General features: G+C 29.9%; 3 protein-coding genes across 5 annotated transcripts; 2 read left to right on the top strand and 1 right to left on the bottom strand.

The window, feature by feature from the left end:
* The first annotated feature begins 221 nt into the window (after positions 1 to 221).
* LOC123920938 (sugar transporter ERD6-like 6) lies at positions 222 to 6,505 on the top strand. Of its 2 annotated transcripts, XM_045973288.1 has the most exons (18): positions 222 to 768; positions 851 to 913; positions 1,024 to 1,113; positions 1,226 to 1,285; positions 1,412 to 1,477; positions 1,586 to 1,651; positions 1,766 to 1,841; positions 2,143 to 2,207; positions 2,366 to 2,458; positions 2,593 to 2,673; positions 2,789 to 2,873; positions 4,952 to 4,998; positions 5,096 to 5,158; positions 5,244 to 5,303; positions 5,391 to 5,456; positions 5,538 to 5,597; positions 5,828 to 5,942; positions 6,056 to 6,505. In XM_045973288.1, the coding sequence occupies exons 1-18, from the start codon at positions 550 to 552 to the stop codon at positions 6,166 to 6,168; spliced, it is 1,488 nt and encodes a 495-aa protein (XP_045829244.1). In that variant the 5' UTR covers positions 222 to 549; the 3' UTR covers positions 6,169 to 6,505. The 2 variants fall into 2 exon arrangements, with proteins under 2 accessions (XP_045829244.1, XP_045829243.1); XM_045973287.1 differs by having other exon boundaries at positions 324 to 768; positions 1,586 to 1,841.
* Positions 6,506 to 7,693: 1,188 nt separating this feature from the next.
* On the top strand, positions 7,694 to 16,731 carry LOC123923469 (sugar transporter ERD6-like 6). Its single transcript, XM_045976157.1, has 17 exons — positions 7,694 to 7,977; positions 8,169 to 8,231; positions 8,408 to 8,497; positions 9,636 to 9,695; positions 9,786 to 9,851; positions 10,119 to 10,184; positions 10,306 to 10,381; positions 12,487 to 12,551; positions 12,656 to 12,748; positions 13,318 to 13,398; positions 13,542 to 13,626; positions 14,232 to 14,278; positions 14,370 to 14,432; positions 14,718 to 14,777; positions 15,036 to 15,101; positions 15,192 to 15,251; positions 16,301 to 16,731. Exons 1-17 carry the CDS (start codon positions 7,834 to 7,836, stop codon positions 16,529 to 16,531), a joined length of 1,416 nt encoding a protein of 471 aa, XP_045832113.1. The 5' UTR covers positions 7,694 to 7,833; the 3' UTR covers positions 16,532 to 16,731.
* A 1,362-nt stretch (positions 16,732 to 18,093) lies between these two features.
* LOC123882045 (epoxide hydrolase 4) lies at positions 18,094 to 23,605 on the bottom strand. 2 transcript variants are annotated; one of them, XM_045930828.1, is made up of 4 exons: positions 22,775 to 23,605; positions 19,034 to 19,123; positions 18,857 to 18,924; positions 18,094 to 18,401 (listed from the first exon to the last, which is right to left on the bottom strand). In XM_045930828.1, the coding sequence occupies exons 1-4, from the start codon at positions 23,426 to 23,428 to the stop codon at positions 18,266 to 18,268; spliced, it is 948 nt and encodes a 315-aa protein (XP_045786784.1). In that variant the 5' UTR covers positions 23,429 to 23,605; the 3' UTR covers positions 18,094 to 18,265. The 2 variants fall into 2 exon arrangements, with proteins under 2 accessions (XP_045786784.1, XP_045786785.1); XM_045930829.1 differs by lacking the exon at positions 18,857 to 18,924 and having other exon boundaries at positions 22,775 to 23,582.
* Positions 23,606 to 24,378: the final 773 nt, after the last annotated feature.

The following is a 24,378-nucleotide window of genomic DNA, read 5'->3' as shown; positions in this document are numbered from 1 at the left end:
GAAAAGAGTATTACTGAATCTGCCAGTCATACCTTACCGTCGTGAGACATCTAGAAACAGCCCACATTTTTGCAGTAAATGAGAAAGAAAACTGTATCCATGCTTCCCTCGCTAACATGACCAAATTAAGCACACAATTCCGTGCATTATGCTAACACCACAATTCACATCATTCACAAAATTCCAAAATAAAATAACACTAATAATAATAATAATAAGATAAACATAAACACAATAATAATATAGAAAAATAATAATACACTGCCACAACACCACAAAGATAGATATGATAAGAACCACGAACTCAACCAACAAATCTATACACCAACCCTTCAACAACAATTATTATTATTATTATTATTATTTTTCTCATGTTATTATTATTAAACGACATTTTAACACAGCTCAGCATTTTCACGTTTTCAAAACCCTCTATGGGACATTTTCACAAACACCTTTGAGTCAAAATAATAACAAAACCGTTTCACCGCGTAACGCAACGCAACGCAACGCAACGCAACGCAACGTAGAAATCTTTGAACGGGGAAGATGAGTTTCAGAGAAGAGGCTGGTGGTGGTGGTGGCGGTGGTGGTGGTGATGGAAGGGATCTTCAGAAACCGTTTCTTCATACCGGAAGTTGGTATAAAATGAATTCAAGACAATCTAGTGTTATGGGATCCACCACTCAGATTATGCGCGATGGTTCTGTTTCTGTTCTCTTTTGTGTTCTTATCGCTGCTTTGGGTCCTATTCAATTCGGTTTCACGGTCTGCTTCAATTCAATTCATTCCCAATTTTGTTTGATTCATTGTGAAAATAACCAATTGCTGATTTTTAATTTTTTTTTAGTGTGGATATTCTTCTCCGACGCAACAAGCTATAATCAAGGATCTAAACCTCACGGTTTCTGAGGTTTTTGTTTTTTTATGCTATGTTTTGATTTATATGGTTTATAACTTAATTCTATATAGTTTGTGTTCTTCTCAGTAATTTATTTATATTTGTTGTTGATATTGTGATAGTTTTCTTTGTTTGGATCTTTATCCAATGTGGGTGCTATGGTGGGAGCTATAGCCAGTGGTCAGATAGCAGAATACGTCGGGCGCAAAGGGGTATTTTTCACCTATTCATTGGCATTGTTTGATTATTATGAACTCATTATGATAACAGGATAATTGTGATGAGTGTTTTATTTGCTTTTGGGGTGTTGTTTGAATGTTGCAGTCGTTGATGATTGCTTCGATTCCCAATATAATAGGGTGGCTCGCCATTTCTTTTGCCAAAGTAAGTAGTACTACTGTTTGCAAGTTGCATGAGTGGTTTGGTTTTGAATTTTGATGAGCTATGGTGGTTAATTATATTTGTGTGATCAAGGATTTTGTCTGATATGATGTTTTGTTGGTTTTATAGGACTCCTCGTTTTTGTTCATGGGGAGGTTGTTAGAAGGTTTTGGTGTTGGGATTATCTCTTATGTGGTAAATTTGATCACCTTTATGGATCTTTTTATTTGTTGAGCCTTTTTGAAGGTTGCTGATTGCTAAAGCTGGTTATGTACTGTTTTTTTCTTTCTTTTTCGTGTTTAGGTGCCTGTTTATATAGCTGAAATATCACCTGAGAACATGAGAGGAAGCCTTGGATCGGTGAACCAGGTTGGATTTGAGTCTCAAATCTTTTCTTTCAATTTTTCTATATTAATTAAAGGGTGTGCCAGTGTGGAGGTTTTGAATTTGGGATCTAATATTTATGCAACTTTTCTGGCTCAGCTTTCTGTTACAATTGGAATAATGCTGGCTTATCTTTTGGGCCTTTTTGCGAACTGGAGAGTGCTTGCAATCCTAGGTAAAGTGCTAATGATTTACTTGACTCAGTTTTTGTGGATGGACAAATTGAACTCTTGGTAACCTTGTGGTAACAAGTTTCATTAAGTTTTCATATGAGCATATACAATAAAAATGCTTGGAGTATGTGTGTGTTCGGGGGAGGATCTGGGTTTATAAAATAAAACAGGGTCAGTCATTAGGGGACAAGTAAATTTGCTTGGGGATAATTTGTGTATTTTACACCTTGTTCATAAAGTAAATTCAAAGTTGTATAGTGGTTTAATATGTACAATATATTTATGTTTTTTGTTTTATTGCAGGAGTTTTGCCTTGTACAGTATTAATACCTGGATTATTTTTCATACCAGAATCTCCTAGATGGTTGGTATGCATCGAATGTTATGCATTCTACTGATTGCACTTTTGTACCTTTCTTCTTTGTTAATACACATGTTCCTACCAGAAGAGGGATGGTATGACACTTTACTCTTTCTAATTTTCTCTCTTCTTTTCTATTTTTTTTGGGCTGGTTGGGAATCGTAGGCCAAGATGGGGCTGATGGATGATTTCGAGACTTCATTGCAAGTGTTGAGGGGATTTGACACAGATATATCTGTTGAAGTACATGAAATTAAGGTACATGGCATAATTTCCTATTGTTATATGTCTAATTTTTGCTAACTAGGTAGAATATAAGCTTCTTAAAAAAAAGTATAATGTTAGAATATGTATGTAAAAAAATGCACTTCTAACCACTTTGCTTTTTCTAGAGAGCTGTGGCATCAAATGGAAAAAGAACTACAATCAGTTTTGCGGATCTCAAGAGGAAAAGATATTGGTTCCCTTTATCGGTATGATACTTTCCCTTCTTAGTTCTGATTTTATGCAATCCCTCTTCCCAAGCTTGTCCTGGTGTAGTTTACCTGAAAAGTCAAACATAGATTTTGACTAACTGAGTACCTGCAGATGGGAATTGGATTACTTGTACTTCAACAATTGAGTGGTATCAATGGAGTTTTATTCTATTCAACTAGCATCTTTGCAAATGCAGGTAACCATTAAAATTAATAAAATTTAAAATACTAGTATTTTTCATATTGGTGAGAAGGGAAGGATGAGAGGACTGGGAAATGTAGGTGACAGTAGTTTAAAACCTTCAAATACTTATAATAGCCGACAGTAGTTTAAAACCTTCAAATACTTATAATAGTCGTGTCTAGTATAATACAACATGGTTTGAGATATTAGAGATACATTACAAAATGTATGTCTAATAGGCATAAATCTCCACATATTGTTGTTGCAACATGGTATTTGAGATGTACCAGCCTCATGACTTGTCCCATCACTATTCTGCTATTGAGTTTTCTTAAGCTTGTCCCATAATTCAAACTTCCACTGTAAAGGTTAGATAATTAGTCTCCATACCTTTGACAATCGAACTAAGGACATAACCTATGTCAAACTATTTAGATCATTTAATCCCATTGCCATGTCCTCTTTCCAGCCTCTAACTTAGATACTGTCCTTGTCTCAATCCCTAAACCATCTAGTGTTTTCATGTTATCTTTTCATTAACAATCATTCTTGTGACTTCTTTCTTACCAATGATTATACTAGTAATGAATTCGATGTGGTTTAGATGAGCCTCCCTTTTGTTGCAACCAAAACCATATAGGGAAACAAATGGCAAAAAGAAATAATTTTGATTTTATAATTATTTTGGTAGTCACAACACAAGTCACAACTCACATCCAAAGTTTATTAAATTATGAAAACTTGGAAAACCTTTTTATTGAAGAAATGGTCTGCAAAAATAAATGAGGTTAGATTCAAGAGTCGATTGTGCATAGGGAAGGCCAAAACCTAATTCCATAACACTGCTAATACATGTTCTCAAAGTTCAATTATGCAAATTGTTGTAAGTTTTCAGAATATTTATTTTACTCCAAATTAAATTAAAAAGAAAAATTGATATTTACTTAAAACACTAATTGTGAAAATTTATGGGGTGCCATTTGCTAAGTTGAGTTTGCTGCAATGTCATCTCTTTAACATCTCAAGCTTCCCTGAGCTGCCATTCCAGCCATGTTTATTAAAGCCTTTTGCTGTTACTTTTATAAAGGACTCATTTGTAACTTATGGAGCCCATATACTCCAAAGTTGATTAAGTATTACTGTATATGTGTTGTATCCATATTTGATACTTATATGCCCAGATATGTATCCAAGGAGCATCTCCCAACTTTTTTTCATTTTTTGAAATGAGGTTATTGACCAATTAGTTTGGGATACGGATTTGGTACATTTAGAATATTACTCCTAAACTTGCCTTAATGCTTCTTGGACATTTTAAAATATGCCTTAATTCTAGATATTGTAGCATCTTAGGTGATCTCTTAGAGAGGGTTGGTTTCCATATTTCATTATTTAATTAGGATTAATAATATAGTTCAAGTATAAACAGGAATTACTGTTTTGTCTTTTGCAACACACCAACACATCTCAATTCAAGCAAATTTCAAGTTAAGTATTTAGGTCCATTTGTCTTGCTAAATAGTGAATAACTCAGGATAAAAAAAATTGTTCCATGTTTGATTTCTTTCTAAAATAGTCATGCCAAAAAGAAAAATCTAGAGGTGAGGTACAAGACAGAACTCTAAATTTTATTAAGCCACAAACCACGAGATAACTTTTTGTCCCAAGAACTACTCGACAAGACAAAATATCCATTTTATTTGTGTTGTTTATTGATCACCAAACTGTGTACAGGATAAAATGTTGTGTTTTGCCTCTGTGTGCGTCAAATGTTCCCTTGGTCTCTAATCTCTATTCTCTACTTTGCATCCTTCCGAACCTAAGGCTGTATAATTTCAATGACTAGCTGTATTTTTATCCTAATGATGTGTTGTAGGCTTTTACCAAAAGGAATGTAAAGGACTAATTCCATTCTGTTCTTACTATATCTTTCTTTGAGTGGTTTGGGTTTTGGCACTTATTAGTAATAGAAACTAAACTGAGGTTTTTTTTTTTTTGTACAACACTAAAACGAGGTTTTAGATGACAGCTATAGTAATTCCTAGATCTAACTTGCATCTGTTTCTGTATTTGACTTCTGTATTGTAACAGGAATTTCATCCAGCAGTGCTGCTACTGTTGGCCTTGGAGCTATTCAGGTTGCAAAATAGAGCCTGGACTACAAATTGAGTTTCATGTGAATTTATAAAGATACTATTAGTGAATTCAATTCTCATAATCAGTATTCTTTTCCAGGTCCTAGCTACTGGAGTAGCTACTTGGTTGGTGGACAAAAGTGGGCGCAGGGTGCTCCTAATAGTGAGTATGAAATAGCTTTCATTACTTAATTATACTACAAGATGCAAATGGAATTTAATACTTGAGATCCATGATAACTTTGCAGATATCATCATCTTTAATGACAGCTAGTCTTCTCGTCGTTTCTGTAGCATTCTATCTGGAGGTTGGTACAAGTAGTTGTAATAGCTTAATTTAATTTCCAGAGGTTGGCTATCCTTAAGTTTTGACACCTTTATTACATTGATACCAGGAAGTTGTATCAAAGGATTCAGAATATTTCAGCATTTTGGGAATAATATCTGTTGTTGGCCTTGTGGTATTTTTCTCGAGCTCAGTTGGATTTTTGTGCAAAAGTTTTTAGATTCTTAGTACTCATCAGTTTATCACTTTTTTTAAGGTTATGGTAATTGGGTTCTCTCTAGGACTTGGACCAATCCCTTGGCTTATAATGTCGGAGGTATGAAATACTTTACTATTCAAAAGCTAATAATCTGAAGGATCAACTAATTGTTGCACTTAGCACTGTTTACTTTTTAGTCAAAGCTTGCAATTTTCCTCTGTTTTTTTTTGGTTGAGTGCATCATGCTGCTTTGGGCATTGAAACAGTTTGCAGAACTTGGATTAATTTGTGTTTATTGAATATAATAAAGAGTACTTAATTGCTCACTTGTTAATCATCCTTTACAGATACTTCCCGTGAATATAAAGGGCCTTGCCGGCAGTATAGCAACCATGGCTAATTGGCTAGTAGCGTGGATCATCACAATGACTGCAAACTTGCTTTTGACTTGGAGCAGTGGAGGTTTGTGTTTGTTTTTTTCCTTTCCATCTTTATGTCTACGGGGTATATTCATGATCCATGCATCTCTGGTATACTTGTCAATATAATGTGGCCTTTTTTTTGGCTGTTTACAGGGACATTCACAATCTACACAATAGTATCTGCTTTTACTGTTGCATTTACAGCACTATGGGTGCCTGAGACCAAGGGAAGAACATTGGAAGAAATTCAGTTTTCTTTAAGATAGAGTATGTTTTGGGAGAGCATACTGGTAAATGATGTGTGTATGATATCATGTATTTTTATAGACGCGTGTATTCATCAAGTTTTTGTAGCAAATCACGTAGTTTATTTGTATTATTACAAGTTACATTCTGCCTTGCCTATTGGGAAGAAGGAAATAGAGTGAATAGGTTACCAATCTTTGTATATGGAGTCATCTTGTTGTATTTTATGTCTGTAATCTGGATATCAGATTAAGAAATACAATGATGAAAAACAAACTGTTTTGAGTTAGGATGATTATTTGATCCATGTATGCATCATGGAAGATAATAATATATGAATAAAAATATTTTTCATCATCTTTGCACTAAAAATGTGTTGTGAGACGGGTGCAAAATTCATCGGTCAGGGTAGTTTGCAAGTACTTGTAACATAATTGTATGAATTTTTTTAACATAAATTGAAAAATTAAAGATAACACAAGTTTAAGATTATCTGAAGTTGCATGATATAAATAAGAAAACAAGGGTCCGTTTGGATTTGGCTTATTTTTGAACTTATGAAAATAGCTTATATAAATAAATAAAAAATTATGTTAATTCATTCGTTTTCATTCACAAAAATAGTATCTTTATAAGATGTTTTTCTTATAAACTATCTTGAAAAACTTATAACAATGAAATAAGTCGATCCAAACGGATTCTAAGAAATATTAACAACTAAAATTTGGAAAGAGAGCATACATTGATATAAAAGTAGAAATTTGATTGACATATAAGGTTTAATCGGATTTGTTTGATTTGTTAAAAAATGAGACCGAAGATCTAACTAAATTTATCTCCCCACCTTAGTCTAAAGCAGAAAAGATCTTAGCACTCAAAAATAACTTACAAATTTATCTCCCTTCAAAAATACTGGATCTCTCAAATTTAAAACTTGTATTTTTACCACTATGTCAAATTTTAAACTTGTTTTTATAACTCAAAAATATATTCAATTCAGATGCAACCCAAGTAGATTCAATGAATTCACATAATATCCTTCCCGTTTTATTTCCTTCTCATAAATTAATAATAATTTCTAGATCGATTACCAAAAACACATTTTTTTTAGGTAGATAAAATATTAAGTTATTAAAAACTCACACACACAAAATAGAAGAATGGAATTTGAACTGTCCGATCTATCAATTTTGATATTTCTACCAATTGAACTATGATTAAGAAATACTAAATTAATTAGTAAAAAAATGAAATGCTAAATTAATTAACAGGACCATTATAAAAATAAAAATAAAGATAACATTGCCATGTCATATTAAAAAAATCCCAACCACACGACAGGATCTTGATCCCATCAATTATAAGAATGAGACTTTTTTTTCTCTTATAAGAATGAGACATTAATTAACATGAATCTTAAGGAGTGGCATTGGACACGGTCACATGAGATACTATGTTTTTGTCTCTCCACATTTGTCGCATGTCCAAGTGACGAGGACAAGTCACAAGGACCTCATAAATTTCCACCACTAATCATCTCAGATCCTGTTTGTTACATTTTCACAATCTAGCAACAATTTAATCAACTTAATTTTCAATTACTAGTATTTTCTACTAACACAATACCTTAATTAACTCGAGCTTCAAATTCATTCAACAACAATTTGATCTTTACGTAGAGAACAATGCCTTTAGGGGAAGACTATGAAGATATTAGGAACCTTAGAAAACCATTAGTCAACAACAATAATAATGCTGGAAATGGCTCTTTTTATATTGTGCTATGTGTTATCATTGTAGCTTTGGGTCCTCTCCAATTCGGTTTCACGGTGCTTAATTATTAACACTTCTCTCTCTTTTTATTTCGAAGAAAAAACGACAATTACCATCAGAAACTCATACTAATACATTATTCCGCATCTATGATTTCACTTCATTCTCATTTTCTTTAACTTGTAATTTTGTTCTATATAATATATTATCATCCACATGTTTTTAATTATAATGTTTATTGATATAGTGTGGCTATTCTTCGCCAACAGAAACAGATATGACACGAGATCTTAATCTCACAATTTCGCAGGTATTATGAATAACTATTTTTTTTAAGTTTGATATAAGCACAAAAATATATTTTAAGTGAAAAACAACAAAAATATTTTAAGAAATACACTTAAGTTTTGTCTCATTTATTTTTCTTCTTCTAAGTTTGTCTTCTATCATATTATTAGTAACGCTTTGAATATTTTATTCCAACAGTTTTCGTTGTTTGGTTCTTTGGCCAACATTGGTGCAATGGTTGGAGCAATGTCCAGTGGTCAAATAGCAGGATACTTTGGGCGTAAAGGGGTATTATACCATGATAATCTGTCTAATATCTTCCCTATTTTGTTAATTTGTTTAGAACTTACAATTGAGGAAAAAAATTACTCATTTGAAAAAAAATGCTAGCCAGTTATATATAACTTCATATATATATCTAAAGCGGATTAAATGCACTATTAGTCTCTATTTACACTAATCCACGATTGTAGTGATTTATTTCTAAATTTGAAAATATAGCCCTTCAATTTTCAAGTTGGGTAATGCTCTTAACGGGCAGAGCGATATGGTTCCTTCGGTGAGATCACAGTGTAGCTGATGGTGATTATGATGCTCAGGCACGGTGGAGAAAGGGTACCTGCAAAAATGTTAGCACTTCAACGCTCAAGTCAGTAACAACACAAGATGAGTTTGTATGAAATGAGTAAAATGTGTGTACCTTAAGGATGATGCAATAATGTATATATAGGAACTAGTGGGAATAACTGTCTTGAGGTCCCACAATATGAGGAATGAAAGAGTATATCTTTCTATGCAAGAGTCATTATCCGCTTTAGATAGTGCACCATATGAAACTAACATAAGTCATTTGTCCGCTATGGACTATGTAACATAGAGGGTGATGCACCTTAGCATTTTAACGAGAGTGAGCTGTGTTCGGTCTAGAACGCTATTTGACTGCCAACATTGTGGTCTTGGTCTTGGTCCAGTTCAGAACCGATAATTAGTTGGCTAGTCACAAAGTAGTGTGACAATACATATGGGAATTAAATTTTATTATTTTATTTTCTATGTCATTGAAGTATTGTTTAAAACAAAAATAATCCCTTAAAAAGAAGCATATTTTACAAAACAAATGCATTTCACATCACCTAGTGACTTGGGTGGTAATTGTTCAACATGACAACAACATTTCAACAAAAATAAGTAAAAAATTCAGTGATAGGAAAACTTTCTTATAAATTTTAAAAATTGGAGGACTATTTTAAAAAAATTTAAAATCGATGATTATCAAAATTACATCCATACTTATTTATTCTGAGATTTTATTTATTTCCAACAAATAGAATTATATTTTCCTTCCTCCTAAAACTTTAGGCTTTATTTATATTGACATTTTTTTTTAAATTTTGTAATGTATCTTTTGTTGAATGTTAAATTGCAGTCACTAATAGTGGCAGCAATCCCAAATATATTTGGATGGCTTGCCATTTCATTGGCCAAAGTATGTACTGGTAACATGTGAATTTTGTTACATTAATTAATACTTTCAATAAGCAAATTTCTCACTCATGTTTTGTTTACTCATTTTTAGGACTCATCGCTTTTATATATAGGAAGATTGTTGGAAGGTTTTGGAGTGGGGATAATCTCTTATGTGGTAATCTTCACTTTCTCTACAGCTTTTCATTTCTTCATTATAATACATATATAGCCTTAATTAGGTATCAAATATCAATAATCTGATATGTCATTTTACAATATTATTTTGATTTTTTTTGTTGGAAGTATTATGCACTATTAGTTGATGAGTTTAATTTTCATATGATTTGTAATTTTACACCGTCAATCAATCACAAATTATAATATGATTTTTAAATTAAATATTTAATAATACGACGATTATGATTTTCATTGTTTTGTTTAGGTACCTATTTATATAGCAGAGATATCACCAAGAACTATGAGGGGTAGTCTGGGATCTGTGAACCAGGTTTTTTTTTTTTTTTTCAACATCGGTTTAAGAGGATTATATGCGTTAATTATTTTTTATTCTTTTCTTATTATAATAATTGATACGAGTATTTATAAATTATAATGCTTTTTTGTTGTAGCTATCAGTTATGACTGGGATCATGTTGGCTTATTTGTTAGGCATGCTTTTTGAATGGAGAACTCTAGCAATGTTAGGTAAATGTTTTAGGTTTTTTTTTTTTTAAGTAGTCTAGTGGCTAGAAATTTCACTCTTAAGATGGATAAGTTGGATGATCGCGATTCAAACTCCGGCCATTTGCATATATAATGCATTGTCTCTGTCAACTAAGCTAAGCTCATTGGATAGTAATTGAACATCTTTATTTTTTTGCTTTAATGCACTTTTGATCCCCCTATTTTGAAAAACCTGAACTTTTGATCCTCCTATTTTAAAAACCAACTTTTTGATCCCTCTATTTTGAAAAACCTGAACTTTTGATCCCCTATTTTAAAAGCCAATTTTTTGATCCCTCTATTTTGAAAAACCTGAACTTTTGATCCCTTTTTTAGATTTTTTTGAATTTTAGTCCCCAAACTCAATTTGATCAAATTTTTGTTGATGTGTCAAGCTCCTTAATGACGTGACAGTGTCCATGTTGACAAAACCTTTCCATGTTGACAAAACCTTTCCATGTCTTTAATTTTTTTTACATCAAATATTTTAACAGTATTAAACAATAAATCAATTAATTAATTAATAATATTTAAACAAATAATAAAATTAACCTCTATACATATATATAATTAAAAATCCTTACCAAAAAATATATACATAAAAATCAGTAAATTACAAAAAAAAATTAACGGTGGAGAACAAAGTCGATGAACGATTGAGAGGGAATGAACAAAGACGAAAGGATGTTAACACGAGCATTATGATTTGTGTTTTTGATTTCCTAGGGTTCCATGATTTGGGAACTAGTGTTTGCTTTTCTGACTTCTTTGAATAATTTACTGATTTTTAGTTATATAATAATGTAAAGAGGTTTATTTTAGTCATTGTTATATAATGTGAAGAAGTTTATTTTATTGTTTTAATACTTTTTTTTTGAACCAATTGTTTTAATACTTTTAAAATATTTGATTTTTAAAAAAGATTAATGACATTGAAATGTTTTGTCAACATGGAAATTGCCACGTCATTAATGAGTTTGACACATCTGCAAAAATTTGATCGAATTGAGTTTGGGGACTAAAATTCAGAAAAATCTAAAAGATAGGGATCAAAAGTTCAGATTTTTCAAAACAGGGGGATAAAAAAGTTGGCTTTTAAAATAGGGGATCAAAAATTCATGTTTTTCAAAATATGGGATCAAAAAGTTGGCTTTTAAAATAGAAGATCAAAAGTTCAGATTTTTTTTTAGCTCAATTGGACATCTTTATTGAACAAGCTAACTTTTAAAAATAAAATTCAAATTTATATAACATAATATTATGCAAGCCCACAAAAACCTTATGAGGCTATAAAGCGATAAATTTTCTCCCTCCTTCCCACGTTTCTTTTCTCTCACTAAAATTTCATTTTTATCCATGTGAAAAAATTTCAGAACATATTTTCTAAAGTTTTCCTAGTTCAAATATTATTTTTAACAGCAAAAATGTTTCAAAAATGCATGCTAAAAATTTTACACAAAAGCAAAAATAGAATTTTAGAAAGGAGATAAGAAACGTGAAGAGGGGGAAGAGAATTTTTCTTATAAAACCTACGCTCAAATAAGTCCAAAGATCAAAAGCCCCCAAAATCCAAAATCTAAAGCTAAATTTGTCTCGTAAGACCTCAATATTTTAAAAAATTTCCAACAATTTTTTTCTTCTTCAAAAACTTTACTTTTTCACAAATATTTTGTGTTTTTAAATAAAAAGAATAATTTTAATTTTTTTTATACAAAGTTAGAACTTCAGTTGTTTTTTTTATAGCTATGAATGTGGAAATTTCAAATGGATGTTAGAAGTGATGGCGATATTAAAATTGTATTAAGTTGTCATATTATCAAGTTTATCACGAATTATTGAATGTATGTTCTCTTCTCTCATGATACGAGTTACTAGCTTTTTTAACCGTAAAAATCATACACATTAATAAATTCATTGTAAACCAAAATATCAATTTCTGTGTACATTACCATTACCATTTTTCTTTACAGAAACTGAAAACTATGCAATTTTCAGCACTCTTTTTAAGCTATTTTAAGCTAATAAAGAAAGAAACAAAAAAGGATTTATCAATATATTATGAAGCATTTCTCTGTTTTCTTTTTCAGGAATTTTGCCTTGTGCAATACTAATACCTGGGCTACACTTCATTCCAGAATCACCTAGATGGTTGGTATGCATCATATTATACAATATTGATTTAATTTTGGTACCTACATTATTACCTATTTTTGTCACACATTTTTCTTTCTTTTATTTTTTATTTTAAATGTTTAGGCCGAAATGGGATTTATGGAAAGGTTTGAATCTTCACTACAATCTTTAAGAGGACCCAATGTTGATATTAACATAGAATCACAAGAAATAAAGGTACTTAATTTTTTTTTTCATGTCTATTAGCCTATAATGTTTACAATGTTTTTAATGATATTGAACGAATCTAAGATCTTATACATATTATCAAATCTCTCACCATTAGGCAGGGCGGGTCCCGACTATTTAGAGGTCCGACTTAAATGTTAAAAGTGGACTCTAATAAATGTATAAAAAAACAAAAATAATAATCCTCATTAAAAACAATGTTGAAATTGAACCGAAAAAAAATTAAGAGATAATTAGCAATTTCTAAATACAATCATAAATTAGCAAAGTAGAAGAATAAATTAGCAATTAGAATAGAAGAAAAAACGGAAAAACTGAATAATTACTAAGTCAAAAATCTAGTGACTTAATTAGACTTATATTTTAAATGTGGAGAAGTATGAAATTTTGGATTTAAACCTGAACCACTGAATATCGACGTCCGTGCAACTATCAACCGAGATGTATTTACAATACTAATTAATCTCATATCTTTACTACACATAGTGACAAAATTGGGCTAATTTTACTTGATTGCAACTTTTTATAATGAGAAACGTTCATGTTGATCATGTAAGGGATCATTGGCATCAACCGCACAAACAGATTCTGTACGCTTAGAAGATCTCAAGAGGAGAAGATATTGGTTTCCTTTAATGGTATGAATTCTATTTTTTTGTTCAGTTTGTCAATTTTTTCCCCACTTTTCCCCCCTTTGGGCAATTAATTCATGTATATTTTTAATACGTATATTTTTTACACCGTCAATCAATCATAACTGAGTGCAAGCACCATGCTGCAGGTAGCTATGGGATTGCTTGTGCTGCAACAATCTTGTGGTATCAATGGAGTATTTTTCTATTCAAGTAAAATCTTTTCAAATGCAGGTAATTAATTAAATTTTTCTCTACTAGTTAACTGTCTTAACTTTTTTTTTACTGTCTGTATCCAGCCCACTGGACCGTCTAATCTAATTTGGGGTCAGTTCTAATATCATGTGGTCCATGCCCCCCTCTCAACAGTAGTTGCTGGAAATCGAATCGTGGTTCTCCCTATCAAATATAGCACAAATCACCACTGGACCACTAGACAACTTTATTTTGTTGCCATGTTATGTTCTTATTAGCGACCAAGTCTAACATGCGCAGGTTATTCATGTGGTGTATGGTGCACAAGTCTCGAATAATATTATAACAAATACGAATTTTACAAAATCCATCGTTGGATTGAAAGTTTATACCATATAGATCATCCATACATTTTTTTAGAGAAATTGAAAATCATTTGATATGTTATTGAGACTCATCAAAATATATACCGTTAATTTTGATGAGTCTTAATAACATATCAAATAATTTTCAATATTATTCGAGACTTGTGCACCATAAACCACATGAATAACTTGTGCATGTTAGACAAAGCCTCTTATTAGCAACTCAATTTGAGTTAAACCTTAATTAATGTCTTGAATTTTTCATGGTTTAATTAATAGGAATTAAATCCAGCAATGCTGCAACATTTGGACTAGGAGCTACAATGGTGATAAACAATAGATATTACCTTCATATATGATTATCAAAATATAAAAAAATAAAATAAAAATCATTCACAACCTTTTTAAATTATGCAGGTTGTAGTGACTGGGGTCACTACTTGGTTGGTAGACAGAACTGGCCGAAGAGTGCTTCTCATAGTGAGTATTAAGTCAAATTAGTTTCTCTTAAATTTTCATTAAGACATATTTATATCTTATATATATAGCACCGACACTTCTAAAAAAAAATGTATATTTAATATCAGACACATGTCAATATCCGGTACCGATATAACATTCATACATATGATTATATTACATTATATTATTTTTTATAATATTTACCGACATCAATGTATTAGTGTTGTGTTCAATGTCGGTGTTTCATAAAGGCTAAAAATTTATATAATCATTTAACATTTTTGTTTAATTTAATTCTTGTAGGTATCTTCCTCTGTGATGACAATTAGCCTGCTCCTTATTGCTACAGCATTCTATCTACAGGTTGGTAATCGATCATATCTCTTAAAATTCAATGCAATTTTTTAATACTAAAAAATAAAGAGTTTAATTGATATGCACCGACTGTACAAAATAGTTTTACACAATCGTCCAATAAACAACCATCATTTTACCATGTTATATCAAGAAAGTGGGGTGAAGTAGGGTGATGTGGCGAAAAACATAGTTGTATTGATCGATGGTGCGTCAGTGTATATAAATTAAATCCAAAAATAAATGATGCTATTTAATTGAACTCAGGGAGTTGTAAGAAAGGACTCTGACCTTCATCAAATGATGGCGGTGATCTCTCTTGTGGGACTTCTGGTATGAAATTTATTGAATTGCTATATATTTCTTTTGTGTGACAAAATTAATTTTTTATTATGTTGTTAAATTAACAAACTAATTTTTTAGGCTTTGGTAATTGGTTTTTGTCTTGGTGTTGGACCACTTCCTTGGCTTATAATGTCTGAGGTATGCATAAAGACCTATTTTCACTTGTAAATTTAAATATGGTCCTCCTATCTTCAATTTTCCTAAAGATCAAAGAAATTATTTAGGCATAAACACATGAGTAAATTTTTTTAAAGAAAAAATAACTAAATGATGTGATAATATTAATGTTATTTTAACTTTTTTATATGGTTTAACTACACATTTGGTCCCTTACGTTTATTTTAGATTTCAATTTGGTCCCTTACGTTTAAAAAATATTAATTTGGTCCCTTACGTTTATTTTAGGTTTAATTTGAAACCTAAAATAAACGTAAGGGACCAAATTGATACTTTTAAAACGTAAGGGACCAAATGTATAGTTAAGCCTTTTTATATTTATGAGTGTGTGCCAAATTAAATAATTTTTTCTTAGGTTTGTATCTAAGTAAAAGTTTCTCACGGTAAATTATCATGTGATAAGAATCACATACAAATTTGCATAATAAAAAGCACATACAAATGTTATGATGTAGCACTCAAGAAAATGTTGATGAAACCAAATCAACGCATTGAACTCAAGTGATTAATAAGGTTTACTAATAGACGAACCGTTCAGGAGAACCTAAATTTGATTATTTAGTGGAATAATTTATTGGTCAGATTAGATTTTACTTACCTCGCAGCTGAACTCCGGATTATTGGAGTTTTCTTCCTCTAAGAGGTTAAAAAAAATAATGAAACCATAATCTATTCTTTTACTAATTAGTAAATAGATATTAGATATGAATGAATCTGAATCATTTGTTGCAATCTCTTTTCGTGCATTCTCTGCTGCCACTTTATATCTGTGTCTCTTTTATCATTTTTATCTCTCATTGGATTTTTTTTTTTTTTTGGCAAGTTTTAGCTTAGTTTATTGATTTTTAAAGGATTGAACTCTGAACAAATAAATGCACCATTACAAACCTAAAAAAATAAAAAATGAAATTAAAAATATTAAGGCTTCATTCATCCATTAGATATTATTACAAGATATGGAACTATGATATATAATTAATGAATTAATTAATTAATGGTGTGGTTTTCAGATACTTCCACCAAATATTAAGGGCTTAGCTGGAAGTGCAGCAACATTTCTCAATTGGTTCACTGCCTCAGTTGTCACTTTGACTGCACACTTTCTTCTAAGTTGGAGCAATGCAGGAACATTCACAATTTATGCAATTTTTTCTGCCATTAACGTTGCTTTTGTTATACTTTGGGTTCCTGAGACTAAGGACAGAACATTGGAAGAAATTCAGGCATCATTTATTAGATAATTTAGATGATTAATTAATTATTATTGTATTTAAAATTTTTGAGTCATCTGTAGATTTTGTTACATACATATCCATTTTTGTTCTTTGATTTTATTCGTTAATCCTTTCTATCCTTTCAGATAAATATTCTCTCCATCCTTTATTATATATAGAGAAAAAACTTTGGAGATGGACTCTCCAAAGTAATTGCGTGCATACAATCACCAAAATAATTGTCGAATTTAAATCAATGGCCAAAGATATTTACGTCATTCATCTTTCTAATTGGCAAGAACAAAAATTATGAAAGCTTGAATTTTGCTAGAATACATATTTTTTATTGATTGAAATTCATGCGGACATCACTAAATAACTTATAGCTTATACGAAAAGCAATTTAACTTTATTTTATCTTGTGTTATAGAATAATTTATATATTGTTAAAAAAAGAGAATAATTTATATATAAGCCTGTATCATGATACATGTTTATGTCGTAAGCTGCAAATTAAGTTGTTTATTCATTTTTTTTTTGTCAAATTAAGTTGTGTATTCTAATAGTGCTTAAATATGCATGAAGTCCTAAATTCCTAATATATGCCATGGTAATATTGTATCGAATGTGAGGAAGTCTTGTTTGGTCAAAAGTATTTGGACACACCATTAATTTGAGCACACAAAAGTATGTATCATCTAATTATTTTAAAAATACACTTGTATCATTCTTTTTTTCATTCTACTTTTTCTCATATGTGTGACAGGATCATAGAGGTTATTAATAGAGTTAATTAAATAATATTGATGTTTAAATTAGATGTGAAATTTATATTTTAGGCTTTATTTAAATTGTTGTTTAGTTGTTGGGCTTTTAGCCCTTTAGGTCTTGAAAATTGCTCTTTAGGCCTCCTATGTGCTACAGACCACCAAAAAACCTGAAAATACCTCTGGTTTCGGTTCCAGTTACGTTTGGATCATAAAATATAAAATATGATACCGAAACACTTTGGAAGTTAAGTTCCTAAGCTGAGAGTTTGCGGATTGTAACTTTTGAAATATGAAAAAATTGAAGGAAAAAAAAAAAGGCAACTTCAAAATGTACGTTCCGAAATTAATTAATTTCAAATCCTACAATTCAAAACAGACTTATATGAATCATTTACTTTCATTCCTTCAAAACCTCAACATTTTCAATATTATGTTTAGGGGTAATTTGGTCAGGAGGCCCGAGAGCAATATGGGGCCAGAAAAGCAAAATTCTTAGGTCACTTAAGTTTGTTATCCACTAGTACTCATTGAAACAAATACAATGCATATGTTGCCTTAGTTATATATATAGACGTGGAGGCAACATATGCATTGTATTTGTCTATCCGACAAATATCTTCTTAGTAAGCTTCCAGAGTCATCCTTTATGATAGATGTGTGTTTAGTTCTTAGTTTATTTCTTCGTTTGCTTTCTCTTTGGGCCTATGGTCCGTCCTCTTGTACAAAAAAATAAAGGGAATAATACATTATACAATTAATAAAATCATGTTATATATTCCAAAAAAAAAAAATATCTTATATATTATTACGAAAGAAATAGAACATAATAAATAAACAAAGGACACGTTTAACAGACTATTACAAAATAAAGAGTTAAGATTTGAATCCCAACTCGTAAAATATTCATATTTATTACTCGACACATATCGAATAGAATTATGTGTGCCACGACCAATAACCAGATCCAATTAAGGAGTTGAATAAGTAATTATTATTTAGCTTCGTTTGAAGCTAAGAAGGAATCAATAAATTTCTTGAGGCATCTATTATAAACACATGGTCGCTCCAAGTGAACAAGATGACCAGCTTTCTCTATGCTTTCAAACGTTGTGCCATCTCCTAGTTGTCTGACATTGAATATACATAAATAAACATCGATCATAAATACGCCTAATTTTACTATTTTTACGACTACTCAAATATATCAACTCTCTAATATATAAAAAAGGCAAAATTACACTACAGGTCCTTTATCTTATTTTTTGTAACACTTTAGTCATTTATTTTTTTTTTAACAATTTGGTCCTTAATCTTTTTTTAACACTTTGGTCCTTATCTTATTTATTTATAAAAAATAAAGGACTAAAGTGTTACAAATAAAAAAAGATAAAGACTAAACTATTACAAAAAAAGAGACTATAAAGTGTTACAAATAAAAAAAAACGGGATTAAAATGTTACAAAAATAAAAGATAAAAGACCAAAGTGTTAAAAAAAAAAATAAAGGACCAAAGTGTTATAAAAAAATAAGATAAAAGACTTGTAGTGTAATTTTGCCCAAAAAATAATATGTGACATCTTACCCTTTCATAGTTTGAGCAAGTTCCAATTTGAAAATTTGATCATTTTCACCCCATAGAAGATGTATCCTCTATATATGATGAAAGCTAAGGTTAATAAAGGAGCATGCATGTCCAAATACATCTAAAATGTGTTTTGATGAGAATATGAGATAATAGTTGAAAATTCAAGAGAATTACCTGTGGGAAATTTGGAATGTTGATGTCTTTATTACTAACTACTAAGCCTTCTAGTAGCTCACCACGTTCCTTTCTATTTGTGAACATCACCTGCAATTATCCACATAATTAAATCTCATTAACTGATTAACCAATTGATTTAAATTATTGAGTTTTTTTATTTTATATTATTAATAACAATTGGATAACCTTGTAGTTGTATCAACCACTTGCATTAGACTTCTATGGCAAATTACTATTTAAGAATAAGATATTTTGTTTTTATGACTAATAAAAAATGATTGCGAGTAGTGCTAGTCATAGTGCAACCGATCAACAACCTAGAAATAATTTCGTCAAAAAAAAACCTAGAAGTCATTATACTTTTTCTAGTCTTAATATTAAAGAAAATTTACCTTTAAACTTATCGTTAGTTGGTTCAGTGATGATTGATATTGTATTTGGTAAAAAGTATCGCGTTTTGATTCTTCGCAACTGCGATCGAAAATAGGCTGAAACTATTTAATGTCAAAACTGATCTCCGAACCAGATTAAGCCGTTCAGTACGTGGACCGAATATTGATGGTGATGAAAACAAAAAAAAACTTTTTAAATATATTGAATAATTAATATATCTGATCTATATGTTAGATGCATTAATTATTCAATATATCTAAAAAGTAATCTCCTTAAATTTACTTAATCGTATTAAACCTTAGAATATATTCCTCTCAGGATATTTTTTTTGTATTCATTCCTCTCAAGATTTTAATTTGATTCTTTTTTATATCAATTTCAATAAATTCGAATATTGAATTTTCAAACAAATTAATATATTTAGAAAATAAACTTTTTCTTATATTAAAAATCGGATATTGTACTTTGTTGTTAACAAAAATTAAAAACCTAGAAGTCAACTCATCAGACACAGTATGTGTTGTTTCGGCAAACCTATGTGCAATTAATTTCATTGTCTACAGACACCGATTCACGAAGTACAGACTCAAAAATTTTAAATATGAGATAGTTTAAAAATAAGTTAACTCTATGACACACAAATAAATTTAATATTAATTTTACTCTATAGTGTTCATCACTTTTTTAAAAGAGAAATGTTATGAATTGATCTCATATTTTTTCAAGTATTCATCACTTTTCTTTTACATCAATTTTATTCATCCATTTAATGATGATTTGCCACATTATATATTTAATAAATTAAAATTAGATAATTTAACACACTCATTATGTGTAAAATAAATATGATTGTATATTTATCGTGTATATTAATTAAATTAAAAGAAAATATGAAAAATTGTCTTTAGTGATAAATGATAAAAGAAATTGAGACATTTTTTCTATATTATAATTAATTTTTTTTTCTTCTGCATTCAATGCGCTCTAGAAGATTTTTATGAAAGAGTTGCCCATCAAATGAGGTTTTTAGCAAGAAAATGAGATTCAACTACTATCTCATATTTGGTCAAAAGAAACACTACCATCCCATATTACTATTGCTCTTTTGGTAAACAATCCAATGTTATTAGTATTTATAGTAGTAGTATTAGGTGAAGTTAGTTGAACTAAGCCTCATTACGAAGGTTTCAATAAATAAAAAGGCTCATTTCTATCTTTATACTCATTTCTTATCAGATACTCCCTCCGTACCAAATTATAAGGAAAAAAACTCATCTTTTTGTCCCAAATTATAAGGTAAAAAATCATTTTCAAGAATGTTTTTTCATTATTCTCATAAAATTAAATGCAAATTGCATTTAATTTTCTCTCTCCCCTTTTCTATAAACAACAACAAATAAAAATTGCTTTTACATCTTCCTATGCAACATATTTCAAGGAAAACCCCAAATTTTTTTTCAAATTATCATGTTTTACCTTTTCTTAATAAATGTGATTTTTTTATTTTTCCCTTATAATTTGGGACGGAGGGAATAGGTGTCTTTGTTTTTTTAGCCTTTTTAAAAAAATCATTTAGTTGTGTTAAAATATAATTACTAAAACATCTTTATTAATCATAATTAATGAGATAATTTAATAAATTAAAATATAATAAATAAGAATAGTTCATTAGAAAAAGACAATAATATTGTCTTAACTTTTTAAGAGAACAAATAATTTGAGACAAAAGAAAAACTCAAAAGAAATACTTGTTGTTGTTAGATGAAAAAAATATTGTATTATATTTATAATTAAGTTATCTTATTTACTTATCTTATATCAGACCAATCATCATCAAAGCTTGAATTTATTTCATGTCTATCCAATTTAATTCCCTTATGCTACCTTACACAAAGAATTTAACTTCCATGCCTACGAAAATAAAATAAAATGTCTCTTGATTGATTGATGACAGTAGAGATACTGAAATTCAGCGAGACAATTTAAATTTAAAATTCTATACTTGTTCTCTATATTTATAATATTGAAAATGCTAACGAGTGTCTTCGAAACACTCTTTAAACATCTTAAATAGTAAATTTTTATGAAAATGTATGAAGTCAACGCCTTGTAAATTGAAATGTTTCACTTTTTAGAATAATAATTATTTTAAATAGAATGCTTAAAAAGTGTCATCGAAGCACTCGTTAGTGAGACCCAAATAATATATAAGTTTAATCATTGAATTATTAGGAAAAAAACAAGGAAAAGAACACAAATTACATCATCAGTTGGTATTGACAAATTAATTATTTTTTGTATACCAGTATCTCTACAATATCAATCAATCAAGAGACATTTTATTTTGGTAGGCATGGAAGTTAAATTCTCTGTGTAAGGTAGTATGGGGAAAATTAAATTGGATAAACATGAAATAAATTCAAGCTATGATGATGATTGGTCTGACATAAGATAAGTAAAAAAGATAACATAATTATAAATATAATATAATATTATTTGTCTAAAAACAACAAGTGTTTCTTTTGAGTTTTTCTTCTGTCTCAAATTATTTGTTCTCTTAAAAAATTAAGACAATATTTAATATTTATTGTCTTTTTCTAATGAACTATTCTTATTTATTATTTTAATTTATTAAATTATCTCACTAATCTACTATCTATTTATTTATCTACTATCCAAGAAAAGAAGATACATATAAAACCTCCAATCTGTATCGCTTTTTCATTTTTTAATACATCATTCAATTCAGGGTTATTTCATAATGCATATTAATGTATTTTTTAATTAATTATTATAAATACTACTCCCTATTCACTATGTCCCAAATTTTAGTCACTTTAGAAAAAGATATTGGTGAAGGTCAAGTTGTAAGTTGTTTTACGATCTGAATTTTCTCCGGTCCTTCTTTTCATGTTGCCCATCCTGCTCTAATTTGCGTCATTCACCAAAATATAATAATGTGCATGTTTCCACTCTACAATTTTATAACTTTTTTTTTTAATTCTTTGAGTTTTTCTTTAACATATTATTAATCAAGAATAATTTTGTAATATAATTTGTTTTAAAAAAAACTACTATCCGTCGACAAGAAAAACTACGTACTGTATATAGCATATTATTACAATTTTTTATAAGAATATCATTACTATTTTTTTAGTATGGCTAGACAATCTAATGTTATTATTAAAATAAAACTCAAATTATGTCAAACATATCATCAACAAAAATATATTCAATTTATTTATCAAAATAAAAATATTCAAATGAAGGAAAATTACACTACTACAGATAGCTATTTTTTCTCCATAGTTTATTAAAAGGAAGTGCAAAAAATATGAGACATACCTCAAGAAAGTCTCTATGTAAACGATCAGGAAACCAAAGCTTTTTATAAGCTGCAATAGACAAAAGCGCCTTAAGACCTTTAACAGAATTAGGCAACAAAAGTTCAGAAGAAGAAGAAAATCCAAGTTCTTGCAATGAAGTGGCACTAATTGAATCAGTCATAGCCAAAATAGATCCTGATATAACCATAGCTTGAACTAATTCAGGATACATCTCTGCCATTTTAAACGCCACCATTCCACCATAACTAAAACCAACGACGATACATTTTTCGACACCAAGTTTCCTTAATGCTGTCACCAAACACTCCGCTTGAAACCTTGGAGACCGTTCGGTTTTGTCTGTTTCGGATCCTCCAAAGAATAGAAGATCCGGAATATAGACAGAGTACTTTTTTGTTAACGCGCCAACTTGAAATTGCCACGTCACTATTCCTTCCCCGGCAAAACCATGGACTAAAACAACCACGGGTTTAGTAGGCTTCGCGATTATTTGAGGTTTTGCTTCTTTTTTCTTGGGCTTTGATATGGTTTCTGAAGGTACCCAAAAACTCATTGTTGTCCCTGATTCTATCTCTATTGTGTAGGGTCTTATACCTGCCATTTTCATTAGGCCATGAATCAATGGTTTTTGTGCTGCCACAAGATTCACCATGATTAATTTCTATGTCACTAAAAGCTAAGTTTCTAGTAGTGAATGAAGTTTTTGACAATAGGAAGAGTTTATTTATAGATGAATATAACATGAATGAATAGCTTTGTTAATGGTATGTTTGGTGCTGGGTTGTTATCAGTTGGCATAGTTAGGAAAGCTATTTATGACAACATATTTAAGTGTCAAACATGCATGGCACTAATAAATATTGTGAAGGTCTTCGAACATACAAGTCATTGAGTTACTATTTTAAAAATGAATACTTTTTTTCTTTTAAGTAGTTTAGTGTCTAGAAATTCAACTTTAAAATAAATAAAAAGAAAATCTATAATTATACTTAATCTATAATTCCTATATATAATACAACATTCCTGTCAGAGCATCTCCAATAAGAGTATCTAAGAGAGTTTTATAGACTAATAATATAGTACCTTATTTTTTTTATTATCGGAGAATATCAGATTTAAAGACTATAAATTAAATCTTAAAATAAATAAGGGGAGAATATCAAATTTAAACTATAATTCGTATATATAATACAACGTCCCTATCAACTGAAATATAGTTGTATCAGCATAATTAATCGGTCAAGCCGACAAAATCTTATCAGATGATTATACAACTTTCTTGCACTCAATTTCAATTGTATTATATTATTACGTGTAAATGTTATTGGTTTCTAAATGTCGTTTAGCGGAATATAAAAGCTGTTTTAGTTTTGATCAACTACACCACCTAACTGCAAATCTAAGATCCATATTTTGTCTCACAGAAAGGAAAAAAAAAAAAAGACCCACACCTTTGTTCACTCTGATCTATTTGTCGTTATCTTCGCAACTTTATTAAATCTTCAGAAAATTTAAGCCATCCAAAAATATTATTTACAAGTAGGCAAATGCTAAATAGTGCCCCCAGGGCACTCTTTAAGCCCATAAATAGTAAACTTTTTA

Source organism: Trifolium pratense, linkage group LG4, assembly GCF_020283565.1.
Source record: "Trifolium pratense cultivar HEN17-A07 linkage group LG4, ARS_RC_1.1, whole genome shotgun sequence".
NCBI classification, from domain to species: Eukaryota; Viridiplantae; Streptophyta; class Magnoliopsida; order Fabales; family Fabaceae; genus Trifolium; species Trifolium pratense.
This window is presented reverse-complemented; position numbering and strand designations above follow the sequence as displayed.

Coding starts and splice junctions, on each gene's coding strand:
- LOC123920938 (XM_045973287.1), top strand. CDS start 550: ATGAGTTTCAGAGAAGAGGCTGGTGGTGGTGGTGGCGGTGGTGGTGGT. Junction 1,842..2,142: donor GAGAGTGCTTGCAATCCTAG/GTAAAGTGCTAA, acceptor GTTTTATTGCAG/GAGTTTTGCCTTGTACAGTA. Junction 5,457..5,537: donor TATCTGTTGTTGGCCTTGTG/GTATTTTTCTCG, acceptor ACTTTTTTTAAG/GTTATGGTAATTGGGTTCTC.
- LOC123923469 (XM_045976157.1), top strand. CDS start 7,834: ATGCCTTTAGGGGAAGACTATGAAGATATTAGGAACCTTAGAAAACCA. Junction 7,978..8,168: donor CTCTCCAATTCGGTTTCACG/GTGCTTAATTAT, acceptor TTATTGATATAG/TGTGGCTATTCTTCGCCAAC. Junction 13,627..14,231: donor TAAAATCTTTTCAAATGCAG/GTAATTAATTAA, acceptor TTTAATTAATAG/GAATTAAATCCAGCAATGCT.
- LOC123882045 (XM_045930828.1), bottom strand. CDS start 23,428: ATGGTGAATCTTGTGGCAGCACAAAAACCATTGATTCATGGCCTAATG. Junction 19,124..22,774: donor TACATAGAGACTTTCTTGAG/GTATGTCTCATA, acceptor GGATAATTGCAG/GTGATGTTCACAAATAGAAA. Junction 18,925..19,033: donor ACATTCCAAATTTCCCACAG/GTAATTCTCTTG, acceptor CATCATATATAG/AGGATACATCTTCTATGGGG.